General features: G+C 50.2%; 1 protein-coding gene across 1 annotated transcript in view; it reads left to right on the top strand.

Moving 5' to 3' along the window:
* Positions 1-15501, top strand: part of PLXND1 (plexin D1) — a 65123-nt gene that overhangs the window by 7020 nt on the left and 42602 nt on the right. The window contains exons 2-8 of the mRNA XM_052678634.1: positions 6008-6184; positions 8683-8814; positions 10444-10544; positions 11159-11288; positions 11769-11943; positions 13394-13502; positions 14093-14195. Of these exons, the coding sequence (XP_052534594.1) occupies positions 6008-6184; positions 8683-8814; positions 10444-10544; positions 11159-11288; positions 11769-11943; positions 13394-13502; positions 14093-14195 (927 nt within the window). The remainder of the gene's footprint in view (positions 1-6007; positions 6185-8682; positions 8815-10443; positions 10545-11158; positions 11289-11768; positions 11944-13393; positions 13503-14092; positions 14196-15501) is intronic.

Raw genomic sequence — 15501 nt, 5'->3', positions numbered from 1 at the left:
GTTATTTGGATTTCCTTAGTCCCAAAAATGTGGGCAGGAGTGTAAAGGCATGTCTGGGAGAAGCACAAGTCCCTTCTGGCATAGCTATTCTGAGTGGGAGCAACAGTGAGTATGGGAGAAGCACCCAGGTTTTACTGAGGATGTGTAAAAGAAGAATGGAATTCTGCTCATTACCTCAGTGCTTAATTGATTTGGCAGAACTAACTAGAATACAGCAAAACATTTACTATAAGCTATTGCTGACTGAAATAGATTTGAACTGACACATGAAAAGGCTGATGGTGTTAGGTAGAAGTTGTTACCTTAATGGATGCTTTTTTCAGCACAGCTGTGCAGAGCACTGTAGATGCGAAGCGCTGAGTGTGAGCAGCAGCTATGAGGAAAAGTAACCCCTGATGATTGAGCGGCCAAAATGCTCACCCCAGACTCCTTCCTGTGGAAAGGAGCTCAGATATTTTGAAATTGGTTCCTGGAGCCAAAGCCAAGCATAAATGAGAAATTCAGCTCGAATGGTGGAAGGGATCCTCTCCCAAGGAAAGAGCAGAAGGAGCAGCTCATAACATACAGTCTCAATAAAGCAGATGTCTTATTCCCAGTAATTCCACAAGGACCTTCAGCCATGCTCAGCAGTCGAACACCCTGGGATGGAGGCAGTAGGTGGTAGTTTCTGCTCGAGGTCCCGACAGAACAGGACAGAGGAGCAGCACTCCCAGCGGGGGGATCTGACAGCCACGCGACCTCCGATGCTCTGGCACTCACTGCTCTGACTGTGAGAGTCCCCCTGGAGCCTGTTGTTCGTTAATTCTGCTGCCTGCCCTTTTTGTGGGGACTGGTTGTTTAATCTGAAGCACTGTATTTATTGCAGGATGAGGACCAGCGCTGTAATCATGACTGGTCTTCCCGGCGGCACCATAGAGGAGCAGTTTGCAGCCTTTGTTTCTCTGCTTCTTGCAGTGTGTGGGCTATCGTGCAGGGGCAGGGTGCTGTCTGGGGGTGGGCGTGGGGTGAGCTCTGCACAGAGCTGGGCATGGTGGGCTGCTGGGGGCCTTGGGGTTGGCCCTCCTCTTGAAAGCAGCGGGCGGCAGCACTGGTGACACTGGCACCTCTTGCTTCTGCTTGTAACAAACCCTGACTGATTCTTGTGCAGCTGCAGAGCAGATGTAAAGGGGTGAGAAGTCCCAGGAGAATGCTTGTCCATGGTTCTTGTTGCAGCCTGCCTTTCCCACGGCATTTGTCACTGTGCCCACCTGGGCAAACTCACTGTTTGCTCTGCTTCCTTAAGCTGGGGACACTACTCTGAACTCCGCCGTTGTTTCCGTCAGGTGAACTCCTCGAGTGATACTGAGGATGTCAGGAGCTGGCAGGAAGAGGTCAGGAGTGAGGAGAGGGGAGAATGAGGAAAATAAAAACATTCTTGTAAACTAAAAGTGAAGAAAAGAGGCTAAAAAACTGTGAGGCATCAGGAGCTGTGCTGGAGCCAAAGGGGTACTGTTTGGTGTGGGGGTGACATTTGTCTGCAGCAGAGGGCAGGAACTGGGGAACTGACACAGTCATTTTTGTCTGTGCAACAAATTCTACAAAAATCTATTCTGCTGGCTGCCGCTGGCTTTAGTACAGTGAATGCTCGTTTGTCAAGGGAATGGTGATTCATGGGGGTTTGACAGAGGGAATCTGTTGATAGCTTTTCATAAGCAATTACTGCAATTCAACAAGCCGTTAACTTTCCCAACTTATGGCTGGAAAGCTCCTGCTGGGAAGGAGCAGCCTGGGCTGTGAGTAGATCTGGCGGAGCCAAATGTTACCCACACACTGTACGGACACAGCAGCACAAGGGATGTTCCTCACAAAATATGGGCAAAGCCATCACTGAGTGGGGCTGGTGCTGGGGCCTGCAGTCTCACGGCAGTGCTTTGAGGGCTGTCAGCCCTGTGCCAGTGCAAAAACAGGCATGGGGGTCAGCAGAGGTGTTCCAAGAGCTGCATGTGGCCTCTTGCACACTTCAGACACTTAGGGATGATGTCACCTGGGCAGATGTTACCTGCTGGCAGTGGTGCTGTGCCAGATATGGCACTGTGGGGTGGGTGGCATCGTGCAGAGCACAGCAATGCTGCTTCCTTGCTCGCAAGACTTGCAGCCCGTGTAAACAGTGAAACGAGGTGCAAATTTCATCTGAAGCCCTTTTTAAGGATATCTGTGGTGCTGAGGGGGATGCTGATGGCACAGTGTGTGTGATTCCTGCAATTGTGATTAATTTATTGGTGGAGCTCAGCCCAAGTGTCTCCACTGGTTAGGAGTGCACGGATTTGCTTTATTGCTTTAAAACCATGGTGGGAAGTCACAGGAGCTGATAATGACCGCCTTTGCAGCAGCACCACAATTAGAGACCACTTACATTTCAAGTGCCTGAACAGTGGAGTCCTCTTCGGAGGACGACATTTTCCTCCAGGCATCCTACAAGCCTGTTTTTGACAGCTCTGGTTGCAACACTCGGATGGATAAACGCGTGATTGTGTGTACAAACTGCTGGCTGTGCTGAGAGGGCTCTCTCTCCCCTGCCTGGGGAGGAGCTCTGGTTGAGCCCAGTGCTGCCGGACACAGACCAGCAGTTGAGTTTTCTGTCCTTGCAAGGCAGCTGAGAGCCGCACAGCTGCTCACCCTGCCTGTTCTGCGGTCGTGTCCATGCAGCATCTCCACGTTTCTCTCCCTGTTCAACTCTGAACCTGTGCTCTGCTATTCTCTTTGGACACATCCAAATCATTTTCGGTGTTCCGTCTGCAGTGTGAGAGATTTCCCTGAGTCATATCTACATGTTCATAAGAGCCCAGTGGTTTATGTTGAGGAAGACGGGAGATAAGGCCAGAGCCCTTTTATCACAGAATGTAATGGCCTGAAAATGTCAGTTGTGTGGAAGCAACTGCCAAATTTTGAGCCTATAAAGACGGTTCTAAGTCCCACAAGTCAACAAGTTTGGAGCGGATTATCGGATGCTGGCTGTGTCATTTTCCCAGGACTCCAGGCATGTTGGGAGCCAACGCTTTAATCCACTCGGATGCGGTGCTCGGCGGGGCGGGCGCGCTCTGCTGCTGCCGCACTGCCAACCATTCGGTGGCTCTGCGGTGCAGCAAGGAAGGGTTTTCTGCTGGAAGAAGAAGCTGCAGGGCTTTTTTCTGGTTTTCATTCAGAAACAAACTCCATCTTTGCTTAAGAACTATTTTTAAGGTCACAAAGGCAGGATACAGAAATCAGTGCGTTTCATAGATTTCCTGAGTGCTGCCTCACCACTCCTCTTCCTCCTTCTGTTTCCAGCAGACTTCCTTCCGAAACTGACATCCTGTGAGCCTGCCTCTGGGGTGCAGCATGGGGCTGGCCCTGCTGATGGGAGGCCTGGCACACTGCTGCTTCGGTTTGTACTGGTTTGGCCCTGGGATAAAGGCTGAACTTGCACCATGAACACAGCCGAGCTCCTGAGCTCTGATGTGATCGGAGATCTTTTATCTCTGTCCCGTTTTGACTTTCTGGCCACACTTAATCTGACAACCCTCGTCTTAGATGTTGCTCCTTGGGTTGCAATAATTTGCAGCAGTTTTCAGTGTTGTACGAATTCCAAGCATGCCCTCCTCGGCATGGCTCAGCCTGACCTGGCTGAGTGCTGGTAGCAGCTCACCCCCACATGGCTCCTGCATGGCCGAGTGCCTGGGGTGCAGAAGGAGCTGGGTCGTGCCTCCTCTGGTACTTCTGTGGGCTACTGAAGATGTCTGTGGTGTCTAGTGGAAAAACAGTGGAACACTGTAAATGCTCATGGGGTTATTCGGAAATGCAGATGACTGAGAGGTACTGGCTTGGGAGAAAACTGCTCCTGCTTTCCTCGCTGCAGAGTAGGTTAAGGTCGTTTAAAATGGAGCAAAATTTCACCCATTCTGTATCAAGAATCCTTTCCAGCACAACTTCTAAGTGAAATTTCCCAAGCTGCAGTGTGATTGTCTGTTGCCTGAGTGAGGATGTGACTTGGTCATATCCTGTTTACCCTAAAATGATGGAGCTAAAATATCTCCTTGGTGCTGCAGTTTACAGACAGAAGCGGCATATTGTGTCACCCCATCCGAGAGCCCAAGTGAGGGAAACACCATCTGTCTCCTCCTGTCCTTCAGAAGAACTGATGTCATCAACAGAAAGGTGTTTCAGAGGAAGGATGTCTGTGACCAAAATAATGCTTGGCCTGCTTTACAATAGTTACATCCTGTTTACCACAGAAAACACTTTGCATTTATATTGGGTCTGTAAATGTGATTTATAAACAGGTGGAGGTGACAGATAAGGAACTTCCATTGGCTTCATCCGTCTGCACTCAGAGCAGTCCCACTGTGCCCCGTGAGGCTGCTGCGGTGGCACGGCCCAGTAGAAGGAGCCCACGGAGCTTTGGTTTGCAGGCGTTGGTAATGAGTAGTGAAGAGGAGCTGGAAATGTGTTCCCAAGATAAATTGGTAAAACCAAGTGCTTTTCTAAAAGTTTGGCTGTGAGTGAAGGAGACCATTAAATCAGAAAAATGAATGGCTTGCCATATTCTGTGCAGAGCAGGAAGAAATTGTGTTGCTCAGTTACAGAGAGAAACATATACACTTGAGAATTTGGGCTGCAGTTTTATTTTTTAATGGAATGAAATGCCGTAAAACTGCAAAACACATTTAGCAGTCGTTTGTGTCTGCCACTTGATCCTTTCGTCTCGCTCCTATTCGCACCAGGCAGCAGCTCTGGGAGAATCCATTCCTGTGGGGCTGAGCGGGGCTGTGCTCACTGTGTCCCCCAGTCGTGCAGCCAGGAGCTGATCGGGGCTGGGGGCTCTGAGGAGAGAGCTGCAGGCAGCGTGATTTGATCCCAGGAATTCAGGTACAGGACTGGCGAGCTCAGCCCAGGAAGGAAGGGATGTGCCAAACAGGACACTCATCAGCTTCTGTCTGATAGAAGCATGCAGTCCAATATCCTCGCATTTGTTCTGCCTCAGTGATGCTCCCGGTTACTGTTCTGGGTGGGAAATCCACAGTGTGGCTGATTTCAGCAGGGCATAAAATGTGTGGCACCGGACTGCAGGCTGAGCTCCATCAGCACAGAGCTCCATCGGAGCTGCCTGGCACAGTGTGTGTGTGCCTCTTGCAGGCAGGGCTGTGGTTGCCACTGCTCCTTGGCTGGTGTCCTGCGCATACCCACACTTGTTGGCCTTTAGCTGTGTGCCAGCACCTGCGAGGGTGACAGCTCAATTGCAGCTTTTGAGATGAGCCTGAAATGATGCTGCAGCTGATGTCACCGAGCGGCGCCGGCTGTCCCCACGGTGCTTCTTCACAGCTGCTGGGGAGCGACAGCAGGTAGATGGTCAGCAGCCAGACTGCTGTGATATTCAGGCGATGCTGAATCCATTCACGTCGTCTGAGTAGAAATCATAAGGATAATCTCAGAGGACTCAGGGTGAGAGCAGTCATAAATCTTGGGTACATCTTGAAGGGGAAGGAGAAATATGAAGCGTCGGTCTGGTTGGTAAATGCTGCTGTCATGCAGCAGTGGCGCTAATTAATTTAGCACTGGGTGGTCGGGTCAGTTGCGTGCTGTGGGCTATGGATGCCAAATATCTACTCACAGGCTGCATTCATAGATAAGGACTCCTTATAATTTGTCCTCTGCTATTACTCTTTCACACCTGACACGGGTGCAAAGTCACGGTACCTACCCAGTGGCTCCAATTACAGTGCCAGGCACCCAGCTCCATGGGAGGGCTTTCTGCCAAGACTGCAGCCCCCGGCCCCACGATACCTTCAGTTCAGTCAGGGTAACGCAACCTGCTGACAAAAGAAGCCAGATGCACACAGCGAACATCTTGTGAACGGCTACAGCCCTGTGTTACCCTCTGTTTCCTTGCTTGGTGGCAAGGTGCTTTCTGTGGGTTCGGTGGTTCAACTTGCTGAGTCCTGGTGAGGACGAACTGCTGTGCTGAAGCACTGATGTGTGCATCTCCCTGCAGCTGCAGCCGGAGCAGCTGGACTGTGGAGCAGCGCACCTGCAGCACCCACTGGCCATCGTGAACCCCATCACCGCCACCCCCATCCTCACCTACAATGGCCTCACTGCTGTGGCGGTCACCAGCATCAACAACTACACCGTGGTGTTCCTGGGCACTGCCAGTGGAGGACTCCTGAAGGCAAGTGTGGGAGAGCGGGCAGGGGGTGGGGAGTGGGGGTACAGCCGCTGTCGGTATGGTTGGCCCGCGATGGGAAGTGTGTGTTACCAATTTCTCTTAGCACCTGCTTTCATTTGGCAATAAAGAGGTAATTGGATGCTGCTGTGCTCTGTGCAGTGACGTGCACTGCCTGGTGACTGGTGACGGGTTAATTACTGTTCAAGGCTGCCGCTCGAGCGGGATGTACTTGATGAGACCTGTGCTGAAAATGTTATTGTGCAGCATTTAATTATTAACAGCTCTTCTATTAAACTTCCCCTGTGAGCTGAGGACCGTGGAGGGCTCCATGTGGGCAGGGAATGCCAGGCAGTACCTCCTTGAGTCCCGCACAGGTGTGGATCCCCATGCCTGACAGAGACAAGGTGTTGATTTTATGCCGTGTTCCAAAGGCAGCACGGCGCAGCGCGGTGTCTGGAGCCAAGAGGCAAGCTGGGGTTTCAGTAACTTAAAGGCTTAAAGTTTGCCAAAAGAAGTTTTGATTCCAGCCAGACACAACAGTTTAGTGTGTTCTTAGAATCAAAAGTCCATAGAGGAGGAGGGGGGAAGCCCCGGAGGAGAAGCATGGCTGACAGATAGCTGCTGTTGTTAGCCTGCTTTATGTGGAATACTGGATCAGAATGCTTGCAAAGAAGAAAAAGGATCCTGTCTCTTCCCTCGTTTCCAGTGCTTCTGGCAGAAGCGTGGGAGAGATCAGAGGGCGATGGCTGCTCTGAGTCCTGCCTGCAGGGGCAGTTGGAGCTGACACACCTTCAGGTGCTGTGCTGGGAGAGCGTGTGCCACACACAGCACAGCGTGATCACACAGCGCTGACAGCTCTCCTTTCACTGCCATTGCAGAGCAAGCAGCCTTATCTACCGAGTCTCCATTAGGGAGAGGCTCCTGGCTCCCCTTTGCTGGGATAATTTGCTCAGATAGCTCTAATCTAATTCTGCAACACAGCTGCATAACCAGAAGCCCTTTTACCTTCGGGGTCCTTGTTATTTGGCACGGGATACGAGATACTTTGCGTGAGTTATCACTTAGATTTGCTGCCTGAGAAAAGACAGCAAAGGGGCAGAAATAGTGCTCGGCCAGCTCCTTCCAGCAGCAATTATGGCTGCCAGGGAATGGGGAATTAATCGGATAGTCTGCAGGCGGGCATCTCACAGGGCCGTTATCTGTGCCATGGCCAGCAAAGTCATTAAAGGAGCAGCAGCTCCGTGTGGTGCAAGGGAGGGTATGGGCAGAACGACTGTGGGATCAAGGCGCTCGGAAGGAGGGACCTGGGGCAGCAGCTGGGAGCAGTGGGCACTGGAGGAGAGCTCAGCGAGGAGGGGAAGGGTGGCATAGAGCTGAGGTGGGCACCAGGGCTTGGTTTCTGTGCGCTGTGGGTGATCACAGGCAAATTATTTGGTTCTGGATAGCCAGGTTTTAAAAGTGGCAGTCATAGTTCCCTTCTTTCTCTATGGCTGCTCGCATGGGAAGCACTGTGTTCAGCCTGCGCTAGCTATCTGACCAGGACACGTCAGTGCAGCTCTAGTGTAAGAATTAATTAATCCTACGTTCATGAATTAATCCAGACTTTAGAGAGAGCAGGCTTGCTTGGTCCCTGCAATTACTGCCTCCTTAGCAAGGAGGTAGGAATTTTCCTGACTCCCTTTCAGTTTTAAGCTGAAAAGTGACTGTCATGTGAAATTGTGTAGCCCTATTGTTATTTCCTCTCAGCAATGCCACATTTAATTTGCTGAGCTCTCAAGTCAAATGCCAAGACATTCTGGGATATGAAAAACGGGCTGACACTGTGCAGCCTTTTCCATGACTGCTGGTGGCTCGCGGGTGGTTGGTGAGGCAAGGTGGGTGCAGCTCTCCTGCTGCAGCTGCTGCATCCCCGGGAGTCAGCATGGATAAAAGCTTCTGGCCATGAACGACACACTTATTTTCAGATAAGCAGGGAGGAGGGAATGCCACATTACATGTCCGCATTGCTGATTGCTGCTGTTTTTCATTAAGCTTTAGAAGTGAAATGTTCTTTGTAACAAAAACGCACATATGTACATAGTGAGGGCTGAAGGCTGATGCCATTTACATCAGGGTGCAGTGAGAGCAGCACTCAACATGTGCCATCGTGGTGCTGAGATGGGAACGGCCTGGTGGCCGTGTAGGCAGGCAGTGCTGCAGGCAGGACCTGAGGCTGAAAGGATTCCAAGTGGGCTATTGCTTCAGATAGAGGGACTGAGGGGTGGGAGGTGTGTTCAGCACGAGGCATTTTTCCTGGCGGAGTGGCTTCCCTGTGCCACAGAGATGGTTTTGCCATAAAGCTTTTTGTCTGCAAGCTGTAAAGCATTTAAAGGTCTGCAGCACTTGAAGATACAGAATGTCTTTAGATACCCTCTTGATTCTTGTTTATAACTAAGGTAAAATAATCTTCTCTCCGTAGTGTTTGAGAAATAGTCTCAGAGAGTGGCTTCTTCTCACTACAGATTAACCTGGACAGTGCCATGAGGGTTGTCAGCAGGAGATCCATCTCAGTGGCTTACGGAGAGCCTGTCCACCCCATCATGCAGTTTGACCCCTCTGATCCCACCTACCTCTATCTGATGACATCCTACCAGGTGAGCTGACAACGCGCTGCGATGCCAGTGGGCGGAGCAGAAGAAGCTGGGGAATTCAGCTGCTGTCGTAGCACCCCTCCACCCTTCCTAATGCAGTGCCCGTGCCTGCCGTGCTGCTGGCAGGAGTCCTGCAGTGGATGGGCTCACCGTGCCTCCACCCTGAGCAGTGCGGTGAGGGCAAGGCCAGTGCACTGGGATGGGGATGGTGGGCGGTGGGCACGGCACTTTCCCCACTGCTGTGTCTGGTTGCAGTGGTGAGGTGTGGGCTGGGTCTTTGCGCTTTCCGGCTGGGCAGCAAGTTGTGCATTATGGTTTGCTGGCCATATTTCTGGAGCAGTGTGATTTCAAGCACACACAAGACTTTTTCCTGCTTTGTGATGATTCCTTGCTGTCTGAGGCAGGGAATATTCCCGTTATTCACATTGACTTTCCTGTCTTTGTGGTGGCGAGATGAAAGGAAGAGTGAAAGATATCTAAACTGATCCCACTTGTGGGAGAGGGAGATAAGCTGAGGCTGTTGCTTTATAGAAAACTGAGAATTATGGCATGCGGTCTGTGAGGAGGCTTTGGGGAATCCCAGCAGAAAGGCTGCCTGCCAGGAGGGCTCTGCTGGGGCAGCTCCTGCACAGCCGCCAGCAGAGCAGGGATGGGGCTGTGTGAGCCTGCAGCAGGTAGGAACAGACGGGCTCGTCTCCCTCAAGTGAGCAGGGGAAGAAGATGAGAGCTGAGCACTCCGGGCTCTGGTGGTTTGTCCTGAATTACATTTTAATCTGTAGAAACAGATGCACAACCACAAACGTTACATGTTGCATTTATATTTCTAAGCCCTAATTCCCTGCAGATTGGTCATTATCATTTCACAGAACACTCCCAGGATGCCTCTCCAGCTGATATTTCTGACTTTTGCCTGTCTGCTGTCAGGCTGTGCTGAGGACCTCATTCCTGGCTGGATAAAGCTCTGAGAGCAGCACCTCTCTGCTGCTCTTGTCTGCTCATTCCTTTACCAACCAACCAGACATGTTGATGTGCCACCAACACCTGAGGAGCAGAGCATGGCCAGGGCACTCCTGTTGTTGACCTCCGAGTTACCAAACTTGTTTTTTCCTCCCAACTGTTCAGAAATGGAAGGAGGAAAATGCAGAAACTGACGCACGCTTTCCCTCCAAGTGTGCCTGCAGGGTAAGCCTGCAGCAGTTACTGTGATCTTTTTAGAAACTAAGGTTTTCAAAATGGTGTGGCTTTCTGATCAGTTCATAAATAACCAAACACCATTTGGCTGTTTTAAGAAAGGGGCTCTCTGAAAGCCTGAGGAGCTTTCCAAAGCCAAGGAGAAGCTGTGAAAGCAGCCCCAGCCATGTTCTCTGAGGCAGTGGAGAGGTGTCGTGTCACTCCCCATCACTTTCCCATCACACACTGATGCTGAAGATGCTGGCTGAGGAGGAGCAACCCAGCCCTGCAGAGCTGCAGCACCAGGCCGGTCCGGTCACGCTGCCTGCGGTGCCGCTCCGTGCTGGTGGCTGCAGCAGTGCTGGGCTCTGTGCCTCACTGCTGGCCGCACCATCAAAGCCAGGTGCAGCATTTCTGTGGCATTACGAAGCATTTGGATGCAACCATGCTGTTGTTGTGCAGATGACACGAGTGAAGGTGGCTGCCTGCGAGCAGTATTCAACGTGTGCAGAGTGCCTGGCTGCAGCCGACGCGTACTGTGGGTGGTGCACGATGGAGACCAGGTAGGACCTGTTGTGTCCCGATGTGGGATGGCAACAGCTTTGGCCTTTGAGGCCACAGATGGGCATTCTTGGTGGCTTCGTATTTCTACCAGTCTTTGTTCCATCCTCACAAAATAGATACTTTTTAAAATGGTCACATATGAGATGCTCTTTTGAGCCACCATGTAACAGTAGTTGCTACGCTGCAGGTAGCTGCCAGTTCAAGGAACATCTTGCAGGCATCCAGCCGTGGGACTGCCAGCCCCAGCACCCTGCTAGAGAATGTCTATAACCCTTGCAATTATTAGTTATGGGTAGAAGACTATGCTCAAATGGAAGTTTACAAATGTAGACTGAGTATTTACAGACAAAATTTCACCTTTCTTTCCCTGTTATCTGCTGAGCATGGCCTGCTCTCACTTTCTCTGAAACCCAGTGGTGCTGATGGATGCAGTGTCTCTTATCATGGCACCAGCTGCTCAAAGGTTGCAGCAGGGCTTTCTCCTTAACTGCATGGATGGAGGAAAATGGTGCAGATGGGATTTTTTTCAGGCTCTTTGATCACAGGGGTGTCAGTGTATTTATCAACTGTTTTGAAAATAATCAAGCACCAGTTGTTCCGTTGTGTCCTGCAGGTGTTCTCTGCAGCATGAGTGCATGAACTTCACAGAAGCCAATTTCTGGGCGAGCGCAAGTGAAGGAGTGCAGCAGTGCCCCTCCATGACCATTTTGGAGCCTGAGATTAATATTGACAAAGAGAATCCGGTAGGATTGGTTGTTTTTTACACAGAGGGTGGTGAGGCACTGGCACAGGCTGCCCAAGGAGGCTGTGGATGCCCCATCCCTGCAGGCATTCAAGGCCAGGCTGGATGTGGCTCTGGGCAGCCTGGGCTGCTGGTTGGCGACCTGCACACAGCAGGGGTTGGAACTGGATGAGCGCTGTGCTCCTTTGCAACCCAGGCCATTCTGTGATTTTTCTATGATTCTATGGTTCTGCTGTGCTAACCATGTGCACATCCCATGGGGGCTGTGCAGGGGCTGGCAGGCAGGTGCTGAGAGCACATTGTGTCAGCTGATAATGCACTGGTTTGTGTTTTTAGAGTTCAGAATGCACAAAATGAGGGCACACAGCTGTCTGTGTTCTTGTTTGGAGTTCCCAGTTTATGAAACGCTTCTGAAGCACTGACAAATGTTAAATATGATTTTCTAAGCGAATAACTTATTTTTTTATTTCCCCAATTGTAGGTCCTGATAATACAAATAAATGGGACTATCCCAAACCTAAACGGAACAAACATTTCATGCGATTATGGAAATAATATCTACACGGTAGCCAGAGTTGCTGGAGATTATGCAAATCAATTTATTTACTGCAGTTTACTTCCACGCCAGAAGTACCCTGCATTTCCAGAAGACCAAGGTATGTGAAGGAATATAAGCTCTGCCCATTCTTGCTACTGCTATGGTAGTCGTTTTCCATAGGCCTTTTTTGCCTGGCTGTATGTGCAGGTGATGCAAATGGAGAAGACAGACCCAAGCTGCTCCTGTTTCATAGGGTGCATGATTTTAAGGTGTGGATGTTCCACCATCTTCACACGGATTGGCAGCATTTCAAACCGACAATTTTTGTTATAAAGAGAAGGATGTAAAAGTTCATTCCCATGCTTACTGTATTGAGGTGTACCTGGTTAAAGTTTCTGCATTAGGTCAGTAAGTACCAAAACAAAGCAGGTCTATGGAAACTGTCACTACCTCCGTCAATACTTCCAATTGCTTTTGCTTAAGCCCTGTTTGAAACTTACAGTGCCCTTCAGGAATTCTGGAAGAAGAGCAAACGTACCTAAATATAGTTCAGAAACTCCAACCTCATTAATGCAACCAAACGCCAGTCTGACATCTTCCAGTATTCCCTGTTTTGAGAATTGCCCAGTATCTGATGCCCACGCTGTGGCAGCTGGCAGCACAGTGGGCACCTCAGCCCTGGCTGTTGGCAGCCCAGCTTTGCACCCAAGCTGCCCAGAGCTGAGAGCTGACAGCCGCACTTCATTGCTCCTCTGGGCAGTGTGGTGATTCCTTCCAGACTCGAGCGTTAAATTTTTATCTTTCAAGCTCAGAGTGAATGCCCTATTGAAGACGACTGACTTCAGTAGGAGAAGAATTAGCCAGTCCTTTTGAAAACCCTACTTTTCATAAGCAAGTTTATAAGGCTGCATTGTTTTTCTCCCTAGCTATCCAAAGAATGGAAGATTATTAACTGTTTTTTATTGTTAGTTATGGCAATATCCAGATGAATTTCAGGAATCCAGTGCATTGATTTATTGTACATATTCTGAAAGAGGCATTGTTTCTCGTCCCTCTGCTTATATGGCAAAATTGTGGGGAAAAAAAAAACAGAAGCGATTTTTGTGTGGGGGGGAATTCAGCATAGCGCACGATGTCGCCAAAAAAGGGATCTCCACTCTTTCTCTGGGTTTATTACCTTGGGGAAAGTGAGTGGGGGTTTAAGACATGTTAACCAACATGTTTTAATTACTTTTTTTTAAAAAAAGATATCATTTAGCACCTACTGTAAGGAAAGGCAACAATTAACTCCCTAGTTAACACTCGTGCAACACACTGGAATTTTCTGCTGAAATTTGCAATGTTCTTTTGGCAAGGGTGTTGTAAAGTGTTGATTTAAGAGGGAAGGGTTTGAAGTCAGAGGGCACAAGATGAATGGTCCGAGCTCCAAAACACAGCTTAGAGGAAGCCCTAGAGAAAACAAATCAGATTTAGCTGCTGTTTTCCCAAGGGCCTGTCTTGTCTTCTAAGAGTAAGCTCCGAGGAGCGAGGCTCTTGCAACCCAGTGTTCTTTGGCTTCATTCTCTCAGACCATGTGACTGTCGAAACAGCTCTCCGGGTCAACAGCAAAAATATTATCCAGGCCAATTTCACCATCTACGATTGCAAAAGAACTGGAAACATTTACCCAAAGAGAGCGTGAGTGATCCATGTTTGCATGTGGCACAGGGGCTGCGCTGGGGGAGGGCAGGATGCTGGTGGCTCTGGTGCCTGCATCTCCTGCTGCCGTGCACTGGGGAAACGGGGACAAATCCAACATTTTGAGGCCAGAAGCGTGTGCTGGGTGGTGAAGGCCTCCAGCCTGGGGTTAATTGGATGAGAGCAGTGCCTGCCAGCCCGATGCTAAGGGCCTGGGCAGGATTTGGCAGGAAGGTGGCTGCTGTGCTGCCAGGGACTTGCAAAGGAGGGTCCTAGCGGCGTCTCAAGCCATCTGGACATGCTGGCTTTTTTAAACAAGAATAATATTTCTATATGTCTGTATGAGACTTGTTCTGTTAACCCTCAGGCAGCCAAGCTAGCCACCCTACTCACAGCACACTGGGGCAGGTGGCTCTGTGCATGTTCCCAGCCTGCTCAGGTGGAAGGAGAGAAAATGCCAGTGCCAGTGGTGGGAAGGTTTTTCCTGGGCACATTAAAGACTGAACACAATCTGTGAAGATTTCCTATGTGACTCAGCTCTGCTGAGCACCTCCAAATCTGCTTTTCACCCCTCTCCTTTGGCATTGCAGGTGCACCAGCTGCCTCTCGACCAAGTGGAAGTGTTACTGGTGCCCTTCCAGGTACATGTGTGTCTCCAACCACTCGTGGTGCGAGGATGCACTGCAGATGAGGGTAAGACCTGGTACCACTGGCAGTACTCATCTGAAGGAGAAAATCGGCCCTTTCCAAATTAAAGCTTTTGCTAACCAGAGCCTCAATGTGTTCCCACTTCTGAGATTTAAACTGAAGTTAATTTAAATTAAATTGGCTTTTTAGTGATCAATCTGACATGGATGTGAGCCAAGCTTTGCCACTGTACATCAAATTTTTTGGCAGTGGTGTTCTGAGCCCTGCCTCAGCTCCTTCGGATCTCCCTGTGCTCGCTGCCCTGGTTGTTCAGCCCCACCAGACCTGACGTGGTGCTCTAAGAGCCCGAGTGGGACGGGTGGACAAGTACAGCACGTGGCTACCCCACACCATCCTGTCTGATAGCAGAACAATATGGAATGCTTCCTGCCACTGCTGGGTCGCAGCTGGTAGTTTGTTCCCTGGGAATGCAGGATGTATTTCTTCTGCTCTGTGAATTGTTTCTGAATGGATTGTGCTTTCTTGTGAATGCCTTGGCTGTTTATAATGAGTGGTTAAGGAAAGCGCCCTTTGCTTAGCAAATGTCCTGTTTCATAACACCAGGTGTTTTATTTTGCTGTCTGGATTGGGGCTAAGCAGTGAGCTGCAGGCAGGCCAGGCACAGTGCTGGTTTGGGCAAAGTCCCATTCTGTCTGTGGCCTTCCCAAGTGCTTTCCTGGGAAGCAGCCTGCAGAGGAAGGTGCTCTGTAGCCCTGGAAACATGGCTCCTCATATTGCATTCTTAGCTGTCAGTAAATAAACCATTGCTGGCATGGCTGCACCTGCAAACAGGTCTGCTGAGAAGCCAGCATCACACTGGCTTCGTCCATGGCATCTTAAACACTCAGACTCTTCACCCTCCTCCAGATGTGAACAGTACACTCAGCGGGAAGGCTCTGTTTCTACCTTCTGACTAACAGTGGGAGAAAGAACTGCGTGGCAACGAGTTAATCAGTCCTCTAAAGTATATTTATCTAGAAAGCCATGCCAGCTGCTGTGACATGCAAAGCCACAGCAGGCCATAGGCATGTTAGCATGAATTTCCAGCGGCAGCCCTGCTGCTTTTATTTTAACTCTTTTGGTTCAGCTCACAGAGGCTTGGGACTGAAGTCGAAGTCTCTTTCCACAGCTTTGCTCTGTTCTACTTCTCCTAGCAAGTGCATCTCTGTTATTCCATCTCCTTGTTTAGGCAGCACTGAGTGTACCTAATGAAGGCGAGGTGTGCTTCCCGCAGCCACGCAGCACAGCGCCCTGATCTCTCCCACCCGTCGTGGGAAGGGCAGGCAGCCCCGCTCCATGTGTGCCCCCTGGA

Source organism: Tympanuchus pallidicinctus, unplaced genomic scaffold, assembly GCF_026119805.1.
Source record: "Tympanuchus pallidicinctus isolate F22 unplaced genomic scaffold, pur_lepc_1.0 scaffold17, whole genome shotgun sequence".
Classification (NCBI taxonomy): domain Eukaryota; kingdom Metazoa; phylum Chordata; class Aves; order Galliformes; family Phasianidae; genus Tympanuchus; species Tympanuchus pallidicinctus.
This window is presented reverse-complemented; position numbering and strand designations above follow the sequence as displayed.